The sequence below is a fragment of the Ambystoma mexicanum genome, chromosome 3p, assembly GCF_040938575.1.
Source record: "Ambystoma mexicanum isolate Mex_15411 chromosome 3p, UKY_AmexF1_1, whole genome shotgun sequence".
NCBI classification, from domain to species: Eukaryota; Metazoa; Chordata; class Amphibia; order Caudata; family Ambystomatidae; genus Ambystoma; species Ambystoma mexicanum.
In genome coordinates, this window is record NC_090925.1 from 254,021,287 (window position 1) to 254,038,360 (window position 17,074).

Here is a 17,074-nt window from a genome sequence, read left to right on the forward strand (position 1 = left end):
TGCCACATATTGTGGGATCTGAAACAGCATGTTTTGGACCCTCTCGTTGGAGGGGAAGACGAGGCCGTCCTTTGTTCGAATTAGAGCCCCTAGGAATTGTTTGACTTGGCTGGGGTCTAAGCTGGACTTCTTCTCGTTGATGAAGCCCAGTTGGAATAAAAGGTCTACCGTCTTCTGGGTGTTGGAGAAGCATGTCTCGTAAGAATCCCCTGTTATGAGCCAGTCGTCGGGGTAAGGGTATACCGGGATGGATAATCTGCGCAGATGGGCCGCTGCCACTGCCAGTACCTTCGTGAATACCCTTGGTGCAGATGCTATGCCGAAGGGTAGCACTCTGAACTGGTAGTGTTTGCCCTCTATCATAAACCTGAGGTATTTTCTGTGCGCTGGCAACATTAAAATATGAAAGTATGCATCTTTCATGTCCAGTGTTGTCATGTAATCTCCCTTTGAAAGCAGTGGGATCACTTCCTGTAAGGTCACCATATGAAACTTTTGGGGTTTGACAAACTTGTTCGCTGGGCGCAGATCTAATACAGGGCGCATGGTTAGATCCTTTTTGGGTACAAGGAAGTACACTGAATAAATACCTTCTATTACCTGAGATAGAAGCACGACCTCTATGGCTCCTTTTTCCAGCAGTTGGTCCACTTCTTGGAGAAGGATAGCGAGGTGTTCTGGCGTCATGCGGCGTCCCCTCAGGGGTCTGTATGTTGGGGAACTGTTGAACTCTATACAGTAGCTGCGGGCTACGGTGGAAAGTACCCAGCAGTCTGATGTTATACCCTCCTATGCTGGAAGAAAGGATGTTAATCGGCCCCCGACCGGCGTTGCATGGGAGGGGACGCAAATCTTCACGTCACTTGGTGATGATGGTGGCTTGGGAGCCTCTGGGGGTGGAACCCCGGCCTCTCCCTTTGCCACGGCGTTGACCCCTCTGATTGTACTGGCCACTATTACCCTGGTAGTTGCTGGCAGAATACTGTTGGTTTTGTTGCTGGCGTTGTCCACGAAAAAAGCGCTTATTACCAAATTCCCGCCTGTTAGGGGGTTTAGAAATTTGGTCTAAGGTCTTTATTGTGTCAAATTCTTTCTTCGCGTTCTCCAGCGTGTCATCCACTGCTTTCCCAAAGAGGTTGGACTCCTCTATGGGTTTATATAATAAGGGACGCTTGTGTTTCTGCCTTAAATCCGGAATTGCGAGTCCAGATGTGACGCTTCAGTAAAATTCCTTGTACCAAAGTGCGGCCAGCCGTCTCTGCTGCATCGAGGGTATTCTTGACGATGCTTTGGTTGACCAGAGAGCCCTCGTTAACTGTAGCCAGCAAACAAGTTCTTAGGAGTTCGGGAACTTCTTCGATGTCCTGTTTGAGCTTAGCCCATTGAGCATCGGCATAGCTTGCCAATAGGGTATTATTATTGGCAATTCTGGTAGAGAATGCTGCAGAGGTGGTGATTCTCTTGGCTAGGGCATACAGCTTCTTCCCCTCTTTATCTGGGGGTGCCTCGCTGATAGATAGTGGGACTCCTGCCCTTTTCCTGGTGTTGGTCACGACCAGGGAGTCCGGGATTGAATGACCCTTAATATATAATGGGTCTGATTGAGAGGGAGAGAACAGTTTCTCAATCCTCGGATTGACCCCTCTCACCAATGCAGGGGTGGAAAAAGAAGGTGAAATACGTCTCTTAACTGAGGCGAGGATGGGTATAATTTGGCTAGTGGGGGGGTTTTCCTTGATAATCCTCTCCACAAAAATCGGTGTCTGGGGTGACTTCCCCAGTTTCAATTTCGAAATGCGCTGCTGCCTTCTTCAGCAGTGCATTCAAGGTGGGTTGATCGACAGGCGAAGGGTTCCTGACTGGTGTAGTTTCAGTAGACCTGATGACTATACTGCTACTGCCTGTGTCTGTGTCTGTCGTCCTAGCCGGTGACTGCCAGGGATTTGGGTCACCCTCGCCTGTGTCCTCCTGGAATCCCTCCTCACATAGGTTAGTTTCATCGTGAAAACCTTCCTCTTCTTGTTGGTCTTCAACAGAGGTGAACTCATCTTCCTCCTGGAAGAAGGTGTCTTCCTCAGTGGGATTGTAAGAGTATATGTCCTCCTGTATGGGGTTATAAAACTTTTGGTATTTAGCCCTTGGACTCTCCAGGGGTGCCTCCCTTGGTCTCTTGGGTGCCCTGTCTTCTGGGATGGACATGAACCATACAGTCTAGTTTATCCATACAGGTCTGGAACCTTTCAAAGGTCCACTGAGGTCGGCCAGGACGGTCTGGGAATGAAAAAGGAGTTTCTTCCTCCTGTAATTGTCTGGTTCTGTCCCATAGCGTCGAAGAAAGTGAGCCTTCGCCTTCTGGGTAGCCTTCTTGCTGGCTAGGGCCTTCTTTCGGCGTCGGGAACTGGCCTGATCTGTTTTCCGGCGCTTTCAGCGTATCTTTGGCCTTGTGCGTGGTTTTCGGCGTCTCACTCGCCGTACGTCTCTGGCCGTCCTTAGATGCTATGCGCGCGAGGCTTTCGGCGATCATTCTCTCTTCCGAGGGATCGGTCACCGTCGCGCTATGTAACGTCGAGCCTTTGCTCGACGAGTCCTTGTTGGCAACGTGAGCGCTCTTGCGATGCGCGTCGCCTGAGGTTTTGGTGCTAGCGCCCTTATCTTTAGAATGCCCAGTCGTCTGTCGCGGAAGCGGTGGCGGGGAGGGCTGACGACCCTTACGATCGGCGGAAGACGCCGGTGGGCCCGGCGTCCCCGTTGGTGCTATGGCTGCCTTCGTCTTTGACGAATGCGTGCCGGGGGGTATGTGCTTTGTTCTTTTTCCGTGTGCGTCGCCGGGGTGTTCATCCCCATAAACTGGGCGTGAGCCGGGCTTGTCGGGGCCGGGGACGGACGACGTGGAGCGTGAACGCTCCTTTGAGAGGTCTACAGCCTCCGTTACGGGGGCTGTGTAGTCACTGTCCTCGTCACACTCGGCGGCAGCGGGCGAGGAGTCAGGCCTAGACATGGCGTAGGCCGCCCACCTTTTGACCCTGCGGTCTTTTAGAGTTTTGGGCTTTAGTAATTTACAGGCCGCACAGCCGTCCTCCTGGTGATCGAGGGGTAAGCAACGTTTGCACCGTTTGTGCTCATCCTTCCAGGTATATTTACCCTTGTAAAGCGGGCAAAACCTAAATGGCGTCCTCTCCATAGCTGAGGGCAATAAGTATGACTACGACCGCGAAAGAGAGGGAGGGGAAAGAGAAAGGCATTCTTAAAAAGAAAGAAAGACCACAAAACCCCACTCTCCCTACTGTGTATGGCCGGCGAGGCCTGGCCACGTGTTCGGTAGCGCCGAAGGATCCCCTCCGCTCGTCCTTCCGTCGAAGGTCTTGCTCGGCGGAGAAACAGCTCTGCGTCGAAGGGGGGGGGATCTACGTTATTGATATTAATGACAAACGACCCAAGGTCGAAGAAACTATTTTGCAATGTCTCTCTAGGAGCTCCGCATAAAGGCGACCAGTATCTGGGCGGAGATAAACAATCTGAGGGACCTCGACGCGTGAGGGATTGTGGGTACAACGCACGTCACTATAGGGATAGTGTTACAGACACGCCTTGTCGATGTCCCTTTTTCGACTACGAAAAACAAAACGCAATACTCTGCAGTGACCACTGGAAGTCGGACCTATGCACAGCATGTGATTCTAAGCAGATTAACAAACATCAGAACTGAACCTTCCTTTCTTTCAAGAGTAAAGCCAAAACGTAGCTCAAAGCGCAGGATTGTCCAAACAGCCACGTGCCTCTTGGATCGTAAGCAACCTACACTGTCTATAAGAGATTCTGTACTGTACTGCTAAGCCTTAACAGACTAAGTAACTCCTGTGTAAATATCTTGGAATTATCCTGTAAATAAGTTTTCTGTAAATATGTTTGAATGTTTTGTTGATGTATTCATCATACAATGTCACTGTAACCTTAAATAATGCGCCCAGGTGCGCTATACAAATAAATAAAATACAAATAGCCAAAAAGTTGTTTAAGAGAATAACTTTAAAAATACACTATTGCGAGACTTAAACATGACACCCATAAAAAAAAGTTAAAGATTCTGTGAGTGTGAAAAAAGGTTACCACTCAGAGGTATTAAGGAAAAATAACAGGTCCGGAAGATTTACCATTTCTATGAAAATCTTATCCAACATATGTTTATACTACTCGTGGAACAAGTGTTCCACTACTCTGAAAAGTAGTTTGTCCAGTTGATTTACAATGCGATTTCTTGATGAGCGTCACAGTACAACTATTAGGGTCTACTACCCTCTATTACTCCAAGTAATCCAAAAGTAACTATTGGTTTTGACTTCCCTAGAACTACTGTTAGGTGTTACAAATAAGGTTATGTGCTTTGGTCTGTGTACCTGCAAGCATAATGTTGTGTTTTTATTATGTGTTTATATGATCTGTGAAAGTACTTATTCCCCCCCAAGATTTATCTGGGCCTACTTGTTTATTTAAATAAACCATTTATTTTTTTTACAATACATACATACATATATAGATAGATATACTTTTAGAATACCATCAGTAATTCAGGATTGCAGTGACAGTTATGAAATCACATCATGAACCAACCCAGTAACAAGTATACACCTTGCAACATTACTTTAGAACTCTGTTCAGAGCTAGTAAAACAACTCATTTCTTGAGGGGGCCTTAAGCTACTCAATGAGGTGTACAAACACTCAATAACTATTTTAGAATGCACTAAGCAAATCGGGGAAAGCAAAACCCTATTACACTTTTAAGAAACTCTCAATGTATTTCAAGGTAGGTAATTGACCAATTGGTACATAACTATCCTCTACATCATAGCTAGTTATACCCAGTATACTTGTAAGAAGTGTATACTACAGTTTCTAAGGTAATTAAGAACTATTTTAGAATAGCATCAAAGCAATTCAGGGAAGCAAAACCCTGGTTACAGGTTTAGAAGAGCAGCAGCTAATTAAAGTGAGTAAGACATATATACTTTAAGGAGCCTCCAGCTACTTTGCTCCTTAAAGGGTAGGTATAAAACCTAAGACTGTTTTAGAATCTGTATGAAGCAGACCAGGGAAAGCAAAACCCAGTGTTCCTCATTCGATCCTTGAAAGATGCAATACTCGCAATTACCACTAGATGTCGGACTATATGCCCAGCATGTGAATCTAAGCAGATGCAATCATCAGAAATGCGATTGCGGCGAGTAATGCATGTCTTACACTTTGTAGATTTGGAGGTTGCAGGAAGGAAAAAGGTTAAACACGGGGCATGTGAGTATACTTAAATCTTTCAATGAAGTCTGGACAAGCCTTTCCCAGCAATAACAGTCTAAAAGCAAGTTACCACCTATGAGGGACAGAAATATTAAAGTCAATGGACTAGAAGAGTTTGCAGGGAGCCAGGACAGCCAAAGTCAATTGGAGCACAGTCTATGGAGCTGAGGCATTCTTAGTTAATAAAAGTCTTGCATAGTGAGTTTTGTAGAAATCACTTGTAGGGTCACAAGCGGTTACACTTGTGAAAATCAGAGTTGGAATCAACTCCAACAAAAGTAGCCAATGCAAGTCTGAGACGAGCAGAGCTAAAGACACTGAGGTAAGTACCCCAAGTCTAAACAGTACCTCTGGCTTGAAGAAAGTGGTCCAGCCGGATTCTGTCCTGTTGCAGCGATGCAGAACCTGGGTTCTTGAGCCTCAGTTGTGGCGACAAGAGGGAGGACGTCTGGAGGACTCCTGCGGCAGCAATTTGGAGGTCAGCAGCTATGGGCTCTTTTCGGATCAGCAGCTTTTCGCGGTTTCAGCGTGCAGTAAACAGCACCACTGTGGATCTCTGATACAGGTTGGGCTTCCTTCACTCCTCGAGTCCTGCACTTTGGTGAGGGGACACAAGCTCTGGTCGTCCTGCTTCTGGAGGGTCCTGAGACTCCTGGAGCTTCTGGCTGGATTTGAGACATTTCACTCTACTATGGATTTCTCGACCCCTTGCACTCGGTTCCTGCAGCAGCGAAGTACAACAGCCAATTGGGGAATGTGGTCCAGTGGACTTAGTCTCGGGTCAGTTGGTCCCACTAACCCAAGGGAAGAAGTCGTCCCTTCCGGAGATTCTCTTGTCGATCAGAAAAAGGAGTTTAAGCACAGCAGCTGGGCTTCACCGGGCAATTCAAAAAGGTATTTCTCCCAGTGGTCGACTCTGCCTCTAGCCCCAAAACCCTCTCACCTTTTAAGCAGGTTTCTCCCATTCAGGCAAAGCCTAGGCTGTCACTCAAACAGCAGGGTGGCTGTCCTGAAAGGACAGCCAGCCAATCAGGACTGGTTGCATTCAGGCATTTCTATAGACAAAGGACAGGGGAGTTTCATGAACCTCCCTCACATCCTGCCTTTAGAGACACTGGAGCCAGAGGCGGGGCAAAACGAACAAAGGACTCAAACCTGGCTCAGCGCGCAGAGTAAGACCCAAGAAAGACCTCACAAACAGCAAATGGCGAAAAAAGAAGATGGGCCATTTTGACAAAATGGTCACCCATGGGTGCTATACTGCAGCTGAGGATTTAGCCTGCGGTAGAAAAGCACAATGTTCGGAAAATTAAACCACTGCTGCCAGCCATTTAAAGTAGTGAGGGTAACGTAACCAATAATACATGACAATGTAGGATAAAGGGCTACTAGGTAACCCCCAGCACTCCACATAAAATGGTGTGCGTGCTGGACCCACAAAGAGAAAAGGTAAGTAAAGTCAATTTCACTTTACTATTTTTGGGAACGGTAGTTCACACTAGAAAGGGTAGTTAAACCTTATGAGAAATCTAAAGGATTTCTTTGTGAGACAGCACTAAATGTGCTGTGCGTCACCATACAAAAAGTAGATACCTATGGACTCCAAAACCAAAGTCACACTACCAAAAGGTGGGTTACCTAATACCAAGAGGGTAAGTGTTGTGTAGCAACCACAGGGTTACTACATCAATTCTTTCCTAACTAGTGTATGGATTCTTATCAGGTTTGCAGCCAAGACCATACTTTTGGCAATATCAATGTCCCGTTCATTTAAACAGTTCAGCTATGTTAATCATTACTGGATTTGAACACAGGTGCACCATCCAGAGCACGTCTTGGGCTAAAGCAAGCTGTCACAAATACAAATACATATACATATGGCCCCAACAAGTGCAGCACTCACAAATATCCATGTACTGTTACTCAAACAGTGAACAGTGTCTATGGGGCACCCTAACCCTAAATGGCTTATGGGGGTACAAAGCAGTCACCTCATGGTTAAGATTATGTAAATAGGCTTATATGGAAAAAGGTTGGTAAACATGTATGGAAAAAAGGAAAACATTCAATACAAGACATCCCCAATGGAAATGGACATTTTACCACCATGTGTCTCTTTGAAGGTGTTTGTCTTGAGACCCCCCCACATCTGCAAGAACTTTCAAAGCAACACCATCTTTTGACAGTATTCATCTGTAAATGTACTCGGTTTGCGTTGGTACTTAAAATCTTTGCTAGTATCTCAATCCTATTTAGTTGGTATTTTCTCACAAATATATAGCTTGTGTTGACATACAGAAAATTATCTTCAGGTTGTCCGTCATGTAAATCTGGTGTAGATACACAGGGTTTGTACACTTCAGCCATCTAGTGGTTAGATCCAGAATAGAGCAAACAGTTTTCGAAAATGGATACCGTTATGGAGAATTCTCTGAAATGTGCCAATTCCCTCTACCTTAGAGACCCCCAGCAACTTTGCTGGATTTTTTTTTAACCTGGAGAGAGTGAGACCCTTTTTCCGACTCTCTCCAAGTATTTTAATGTGATTTGTACTCGGTTTCTTTTGGTTGTGGAGTCTGACAAACTCCATAGGCATCATCTTTTACATTGTGTCACACAGCACCTTCAGTGCAGTGACCCAGGGAAGTCTTTCAGATTTCCCAAAGGTTTAAATACCTTCTCTGTGATAAACTACTGTTTCCCAGAGCAGTAAAGTGAAATTGACTTTACTTACATTTATAACTTTATAGACCCAGCACACACTATTTTACATTAGGGTGCTGGAGGGGTTACTTAGTATCCCCTTTGTCTAGCTTCTCATGTAACAATTTTATGTTACCCTTTCCTCGAATGGCTGGTGGCAGTGGTTTACTTTTAAATACTGTGGTGTGCTTTTACCACGGGTTGAGTTCGCAGCTGCAGTAAAAGCACCCAAGACTGCCATTTTCGTCAAAATGGCCCTGATCTACTTTTTTCACCATTTCTTTGCGGACAGGTCCTTCTTGATATTTACTCTGCGCGCCAAACCAGGTTTGGTCCCTTCGTTCGTTTTGCCGTTGGCGGGGGCAGGAAGCTAGGGAGGTGCCCGAAACTCCCTGAGCTTAGTCTCCTAGGAGACAGAAATGCACTTTCAGGTGATTGGCCGGCTGGCTGGCCGGCAAGGACAGCCACCCTGCTGTGTGATTGACAGCTAGACTGCAATGAACGGGAGAAACCTACATAAAAGGCAAGGCTTTTTGGCTTGGAAGGCACAGTCGACCACTGGACGAAGGAATCCAAAGAAGAACTTGGAAGAGACACCTGCTGCAACTCCTGGACCGTTGATTTGCCCGGTGAAGCCCTACTGCTGTGCTGAAGCTCCAAATACTCCTCGACTAGAGAAGCCCTGCAAGGACGACTTCTCCCCTTGAGTTGGTGGGACCAATCAACTCCAAAGTAAGCCACCTGGACATCCTCTCTAAGCTGGTTAAATTTCCATTGCAGTCGCTGCTGGAACAGAGTAGGCAGAGAGAGGAACACCAGATTGTGTGTGTTGCTTTTAAGCTGGCCAAGAGCTCCAGAAAGATCCTCTGGACTCCCAGGAAGCAGTACTGACAGAGCCTGAGCCACTTCAAAAGAGTGCTGGACCCCAGATGCAAGGAAAGTCCATCTCGACAGCCAGGAACCGCAGTGTTGCCATTTGCGGTAGACGCGAGGAGCTGAAACACCGAAGTGCCACTTGTTTGAAGATTGCCGGTTACAGTCGGTGACCGTACCATTGCAGTGCAGGAGTCCCCAGAAGTCCTCCCTCTTGTCCCCACGGCTAAGGCCTAGGAACACCGGGATCTGCAGAGCTGCACATTAACAGATACCATCTGCTACACTTTTCTTCAACCTAAAGTACTGTACAGTCTAAGAGAACTTGCCTCTTATCATGCCACCTTGCTTGTTGTCAGTTGAGACTTGCCTTGTTTGCTCCTGTAGAGTTGCTAGCATCTTCTACTACCCACAGGCCCAACGGCTTGTGACCCTACATTTGATACTACTTTTCCTACAAAGATTTCTAAAACATTGTACACGACTTTACCTGCAAGAAGTGCTTCAGTTCACCTTGACTTTTGCTAACTTAACATTGGCTGGCCTGGCTCCCTAAGAAATAGTTAACTGACTTTGCATTGGGGGAGGGCGAGGGGGGGGTAATGACTTGTACCAAAGGTTGGGTTCCTATTGCCAGTAGGTCAGGGTTGTTGTATTGCACCCAAAGGGTACTGCATACAATCTTGCCTAACAATTAGCTATGGATTGGACTGAGGCATTAAAAAAGTTACACAAGTAGGTATTCTTTTAAGCTTGAAACAAAATGAGGTTTGCATAGTTAGGACTAAGAGCCTCATAGTTTGGGGATGTCGTAAAACTCTTAATGAGGCCCATAGTTTTGTCAAACAAAACTGCTTTTTACTGAGATGCCTTTAAAACCAAGGGCATCCCTTCCTTTCATATGGACCGGATTTAAAATGTTCACGAGATGTGGTGCAAGGGTGATACTCACTTGTGCAGCCATTGGCTCCAAATCCCCAGTAGCCAGGGGCACACTGCTGGCAGCGCGGTCCGCTCACTCCAGGCTTGCAGCTGCACTGGCCTGACTGAGAATGGCAAGTTGGGCCCATAGACGCCACATCACAGTTGCACTTCTGGCAGCCAGTGCACCCGTCAAAGCCAAAGTATCCACCCTAGGGAATAAGGAAAGCATGTTAATTACTGCAGTGTTTAATTAATGAAGAGAGTGAATAAAAAGCTGCATTTAAACAATATGCCATGGATCTCGCCTGGGACAATGCCAGAGCCCTGTAGTAAAGTTCCTGGTAGTAGGGGGCATTGCCCACTCCATGCAGGAGAACCCCAATGGAAAACGGGAGGCTGACAATTCTTCAGAAACATGAAGGTGCAGTCACACGATCTACGTGGGAGGACTCTTCAGGACTAAGCACTGTAATGGCCCTACAGGGAGGGATATTTTTTGGGCACTGGAGAAAGGGGCCAAGGTATTATCAGTGACCGGCTGCAGGAGCCATGCAAGAAGCCGTACTGCCACAATAATACAACCCAACTCCTGGTGACAGTTGGGGATACAATCATGCACGGAGAAAACGTATTCACAGACTGCAAGACTGAGTATTTGCTGGCAACAGAGGACCATGGAATGACTGGGGGTTCCGCTTCTCTGCGTGTAGAAGCATGGTTCAGTGTTTGGCAGTATTTAAAATTCAATACTGCTTGGACCCATACACAGCAGTGCGAGTGTGCTCTCAATACCTCAACATTATAAGGACAGCAAGAGCTGCAAGTGTTACAAAAGCATCTCTGCGGCTGCTGTGCAGGGAACTGCAGTGTAGGTATAATCATGTCTGTGCAAACCACGGCAACATTGGGGCAGGGAGCTCAGTAGACACCAGCGCGATATGAATGAGGCTTTACCTGGCATTGGTCACAGCGCACCCCGCTCACTCCTGGCTTGCAAAAGCACTGCCCACTCCTGGGGTCACATGCGCTGGTCCCACATGGAGAACAGTCACACTCTGGAAGAAGAGAAAGCGTTAAGAGCACAGTTAACCCAGTTTATCCAGACCAGTGCTAACACATCCCTTCTGAATGGTCTTTGTTCAGAACTAAACTTCCCAGTATGCGTGTAGAACAGTTTCCTCTAGTACCATGTGTTAAATAATTAAGTGAATGCATGCATCCCAAAAAGGAGTAGCCAGTTCTTGTTTATTGGCACGTTTTTCGAAAGTCAAGTAGTGAGGACCTATGCACAGTAAACTGTAGTGTCAGGCAGGGACGTGTAGCAACTTACTCCAGTCTCACACAGAGGCAGCTGTGGCCAACTAGCCAGACCTCATTCTTCAAATTAAAAGGGAGTGGTTATGAAATAAAGTTTGTCAACACATCAGCATACAATAAAGCCATGCCCATACATTATATAACGAAAATATACTCGCAATGCTAACTGTTAGAAAATATCTTTTAGGCAACTTTCCCTCTGTATTCTATGGACCCCCCCAAACCTTTTGCTTTTGTTTTACACCTTGTCCTGACTTTTTGCAGAGAAGTGAAGCTTTGACTGCTGGCCTTTTGCTCATTTGTTATTGGGAAACTGGCTAGTCCTTCAGACTGTCACTACTAGGAAACTAGGTTTCCCTTTTGTCTTTGGACATGTTACCTTTAACACGATTGTGTGCAGTACCCTTTGGGAGACTACAGCAACTTTGTCCTTCTGGCAATAGGGAACCTAACCTTTGGTGCAAGTCTGTACTACACAAGTTGGTAGTGTGGCTGAGCAGTCAGGCTTATCTCAAGAAGGGTCAATGTGAGCTGTAAGGTTGTAAGAGGTTCACAGTGACAGTATTCAAATAAACACATACTCAAGGTTCCTTGGTTAAACAATTATTAATTTATTTAACAGTCAGTTACATAAGCCTTCTTCAGAAGGGAGCAAAACATGTAACACTTATAATACATTTCAAAACACACTTTGTCTCTAAATCAGATGACACCCATTGTGGATGGCACTTCCTACACCCTCAGGCGACTTCAATAGCTAGGGCACTATGGACATTGATTTATCACTGGTACATTTAAAGCAATACTGAGTTTGGGTGTAAAGGATTAGAAATGGCAATAAAACAAAGGTTAACAAATAATTCATAAACTGATGAGGACTTTTTAAACCCTCCAATGCAAAGTAAATTAACCCTTTCCTGGAGGAAAGGCAAAAGGACAAGGTCAGAGGTAAGAACAGTCTCTCAGGGAGCTAGGACAGCCAATGTTAGTTGAGGTAAGTATGGGAGCTGAAGTTCTTCTTGCAGTTAAGTAAAAGTCTTGCACAATGTTTTTAGAAAGGTTTGTAGAAATAAGATTCACTTGAAGGGCCACATGCTGGGAGGGTTGTGTGGGGGCAAAGCTGCAGGCAACTCTGCAATGGCAACCAAGCCAAGTCTCAACTGAGAACAAGTAAGGCTACACAACAAGAGGCAAGTCCCCTTAGGTTTACAGTACCTTTGGTTAGAAGAAATGATTCCAGCTGGCTTCTGTTCCTGTGTAGCTCTGCAGATCCTGTTGTTCATGGGCCTTAGTCATGGAGATAAGAGGGAGGATGTCTGGGGACTCCTGCACTCCAATGGGAAGGTCGGCGGCAGCAAAGGACAAACTTCAATTCAGCTGCACTTCACGGTTTCAGCTCCTCACGTCTATACAAATAGCAACACTGCAGTCTCTCAGATACCACTGTAGACTTTCCTCGCATCTGGGCTCCAGCACTCCGTTGAGGTGGCTCAGGCTTGGTCAGTGCTGCTTCAGGGAAGTCCGGAGGATCTTCCTGAACTTCGGGTCCGACTTAAAAGGGATGCACTCGATCTGGTGTTCCCCTCCCTTGCACTTCGGTTCCTGCAGCATCAATGGAAATAGAGCCAGCTCTGAGAGGATGTCCAGATGAGTTCACTTTGGGGTTGATTGGTCCCACCCATTTTGACCTTCATTTTAGTTTCAGTTTTAGATGATGGCATGACTCATTTCCAGTAGTCGTAAAATGAATATGGTTAAGTACTGCATTAACTTGTTCAAAATTAACATTTGTATTTTCCATTGTTTTGGAATGTTGTTCCATTTTTATTTCTATAGGTTATTATATTTTTGTCAGGCTGTAAAGCCCTGTACTCATAGCAGCCAAAGAAGTCTCATAGGCTGGTGCAATGGTATTTTTCGATCTTATGTATGACATATCAGAGGAAATAGTGGAATCTATCATTTGATTATTTGCTTCTTGGTGCAAAACAGTTGTTCTGATGTTTGTTAATCTGCTTAGAATCACATGCTGTGCATGGTCCAACATCCAGTGGTCACTGCGGAGTATTGCATTTTGTTTTTCGTAGTCGAAAAGGGGACGTCGACAAGGCGTGTCTGTAACACTATCCCTATAGTGACGTGCAGTGTACCCACAATCCCTCACACGTCGAGGTCCCTCAGATTGTTTTTTCCGCCCAGATATTGGTCACCTATACGCAGAGCTCCTCGAGAGACATTGCAAAAAAATGTATTCGACCTTTGGTCGCCCTTAATTTATATTATTACTTACATCCCTCCTTCGACGTTGTAGCTGCAAAGCTGTTCACCGTCGATCAAGATCTGCGACGGCTGTGCCTTCGACAGAGGTTGTTCGGCGTTCGCCGAACACGTGGCCTGGCCTCGACGGCCAAATACAGTAGGGAGAGTGGGGTCGTGGGACATTTATTGTTTCTCTTTGAGAATGCGTTTCCCTTTCTCCTCCCTTTCCTTCGGGGTTGTTGTCACATGCAATCTGTTCCTCAGCTATGGAGAGGACACCCTTTAGATTTTGCCCACGTTGCTAAGGCAAATTTACCTGGAAAGACCAGCATAAACGGTGTAACCATTGCTTGCCCCTCGACCACAAAGAAGACAGCTGTGCGGCCTGTCAGCTCCTTAAGCCGAAGACTTTGAAAGACCGTAGGGTCAAGAGGTGGGCAGCCTACGCCATGTCTAGGACTGATTCATCACCCGCCGCCACCGAAAGTGACGAGGAATGTGACAACCCGACGTCCATTTCGGAAGTCGTAGACCTCTCTAAGGAGCGTTCACACTCCTCGTCGTCCGTCCCCGACAAGCTCGGCTCACGCCCTGCTTATGAGGATGAACACCCCGACGACAAGGACGCACACAGAAAACTCACATAAACACACAACCCACGGCTCTTCCTCGTCGAAGACGAAGAGAGCATTAGCGCCAACGGAGACGCAGGTCCTACCGGTGGCCTCCTCAGACCGTCAGAGTCTGAAGCCCCCCTCGAAACTGCAAACGCGACTAGCGACTGGGCTACCCCCAGATAAGGGTGCCATCACTAAACCGCCAGACGCGCACCGGCAGAGAGCGCCCGTCAGCGTAGAGCAAGCAACGCCTGTAACGTTGACGCCGGATGTACCCTCGACAGACAGTTTAGTTGTCGAGAGCCTGGCGTGGATTATTTCCACCGATTGCCAGAGGCGGACGGCGAAAGAGATGTCGGTTACCGCTCAAAAGGCCCGGGAAACGCCGAAAAGGTCAGAAGGAAGGCAGGAACCGCCCGCTCCGTCGAGAGGAACTCCTAGCCTACCAGAAGGCTTTTCAGAAGGCGAGGGGAACCTGTCTTCGACGTTATCGGATAGGTCGAAGCGTTTTCTAATGGAAGGCCCTCCCTTTTCTCCCCCTGACCGCTCCGGGGTATCTCAAGAAACCCTAGAGACTCCAGTTCTGTATGGACAAAATGGAGGTTTATGGAGACTCAGAACCTTCCAACACCCAAGAGATCAAGAGAGGGACCAGGAGGATCCCAGGGCCAAGTATCCCAGGCTGTTTGATCCCCCCAAGAGGATGTAGATTTATATGACCTCACCGGAGAGGCCCCCACTTTCAGGAGGATGACGAATTCTTAGGCAATGAAGGGGAACAAAACCTAGAGGAGGAAGGTTTTGAAAACAACCCAGATATGGGTGATGGGGGCTTCGGGGAAGACCCAGAAGAAGGCACTTCACAGGCCTGGCAGTCCCCATCAGCGTTTTCAGACCCTGAAGCCATAAACCTGTCCCCACCCAAAGACTCACCTATTAGGAATACATCTCCTATAGACGATCAACCTACCTTTAATACACTCTAACGCAAGGCAGCAGCGCATTTCGAGATCGAGTCCGGGAAAACTTCTCCTGACATCGACTTTGTAGAAAAGATGATTAAGGAGAAACCCCCTGTCAGCCAAACCATTCCCCTCCTCGCCTCAGTCAAGAGACAAATTATTCCTTCACTATCCACTCCCGCGTTGATCAGAGGGTCAACCCGAGGATAGAAAAATTATTTAGTCCTTCTCCATCGGACCCGTTATACATCAGGGGCCACTCTGCACCAGACTCCTTAGTGGTGACAAATACCAGGAAGAGAGCAGGGGTCCCGCTGTCAACTAGCAAGGCACCACCAGATAAACAGGGTAAACAATTGTATGCCTTAGGAAAGAGGATTACAGCCTCAGCTGCCTTTTCCGCAAGAATTGCCAACAACAACTCCTTGCTGGCAAGTTACGCAGATGCACAATGGAGCAAACTACGTAAGGACATTGAGGAGGTACCGGAACCCCTACGTACTCGCCTTCTACCACGGTGACTGAAGGGACCTTAATCAACCAAAGCATCATTAAAAATACTCTGGATGCTGCAGAGACGGCTGGGCATTCCCTAGTCCAAGGAATTCTACTCAAACGCCATGTATGGCTACGTAATTCAGGCTTTAAGCCCGAAACACAAGCATCTCTTATTAACAAACCTATAGAAGATGCAAACCTCTTTGGTAAGGCGGTGGATGAGCCACTAGAGACCGAAAAGAAGGAATTTGACACAATCAAGACACTAGATCAAATTTCAAGGCCTCCCACCAACCAAAATGGTTATGGCAACAAACGTTTTTTTCGAGGTCAACGGCAGCAGCAACAACAGCAGCAGCAATACTCTGCAGGTAACTGGTCCTCTAACCAAGGCACCAGTGGACAATATAACCAAAGAGGACAACGTCCTGGCAAGGGAAGCCACCAACACCAAATGACTCAGATTCGGGTCCCCTCCCAGGCTTCGCCGGTCGGGGGCCGGTTAACATCCTTTCTTCCAGCATGGGTGGGTATAACATCAGACCGCTGGGTACTATCAACGATAGCCCGCGGCTACTGTATAGAATTAAACAGTTCCCCTACGTACAGACCCCCAAGGGGACTGCGCATGTCGCCAGAACACCTCGCCATCCTTCTTCAAGAAGTGGACCAACTACTAGAAAAAGGAGCTATAGAGGTCGTGCCTCTATCCCAGCTAACGGAAGGTATTTATTCAGTGTACTTCCTTGTACCCAAAAAGGACTTAACCATGCGTCCTGTACTAGATTTGCGCCCAGCGAACAAATTTGTCAAACCTCAAAAGTTTTGTATGGTGACCCCACAGGAAGTAATCCCCCTGCTTTCACAGGGAGATTACATGACAACACTGGACATGAAAGATGCATACTTTCATATTTTAATGTTGCCAGCGCACAGGAAATACCTCAGGTTCATGATAGAGGGCAAACACTACCAGTTCAGAGTGCTACCCTTCGGCATAGCATCAGCACCAAGAGTATTCATGAAGGTACTGGCAGTGGCCCACCTGCGCAGGTTGTCCATCCCAGTATACCCTTACCTCGACGATTGGCTCATAACAGGGGATTCTTACGAAACATACTTCTCAAATACCCAAAAGACTGTAGACCTTTTGTTTCAACTGGGCTTCTCCATCAACGAGAAAAAGTCCAGCTTAGACCCCAGCCAGTTCAAACAATTCCTAGGGGCTCTAATTCGAACAAAGGACAGCCTTGTCTTCTCCTCCAACGAGAGGGTCCAAAACATGCAGTTTCAAATCCCTCAATATGTGGCCGGTCGAGAGGTGACGGTACGCAAAGCAATGCGCTTACTGGGTATGATGGCGTCATGTATTTATTTGGTACCTCACGCGCGCCTGCGCATGCGCCTAATGCAAGAGTGGCTCAACAGCCAGTGGTGTCAGGCCAGCGGACAATGGGACGATCTAGTGGTGGTCTCGCAGGCCTTGGTTCTCTCGCTACGGTGGTGGTCGAAGGAAAACCTGGTAATAGGGAAAACATTCGCCACCCCCGCAGTGGAAGCCACTCTAACCACAGATGCATCCCTCACAAGATGGGGGGCTCACCTATCCCATCAGACTGCTCACGGAGTC

At 47.1% G+C, this 17,074-nt stretch overlaps 1 protein-coding gene across 2 annotated transcripts in view; it reads right to left on the reverse strand.

The window, feature by feature from the left end:
• The window catches only part of LAMA5 (laminin subunit alpha 5), a 670,647-nt gene that overhangs the window by 255,106 nt on the left and 398,467 nt on the right, over window positions 1-17,074 (reverse strand). For both annotated transcript variants that reach the window (XM_069650738.1, XM_069650737.1), the window contains exons 46-47: window positions 10,746-10,846; window positions 9,820-10,000 (exon numbers count right to left, since the gene is read on the reverse strand). In XM_069650738.1, the coding sequence (XP_069506839.1) occupies window positions 9,820-10,000; window positions 10,746-10,846 (282 nt within the window). The remainder of the gene's footprint in view (window positions 1-9,819; window positions 10,001-10,745; window positions 10,847-17,074) is intronic.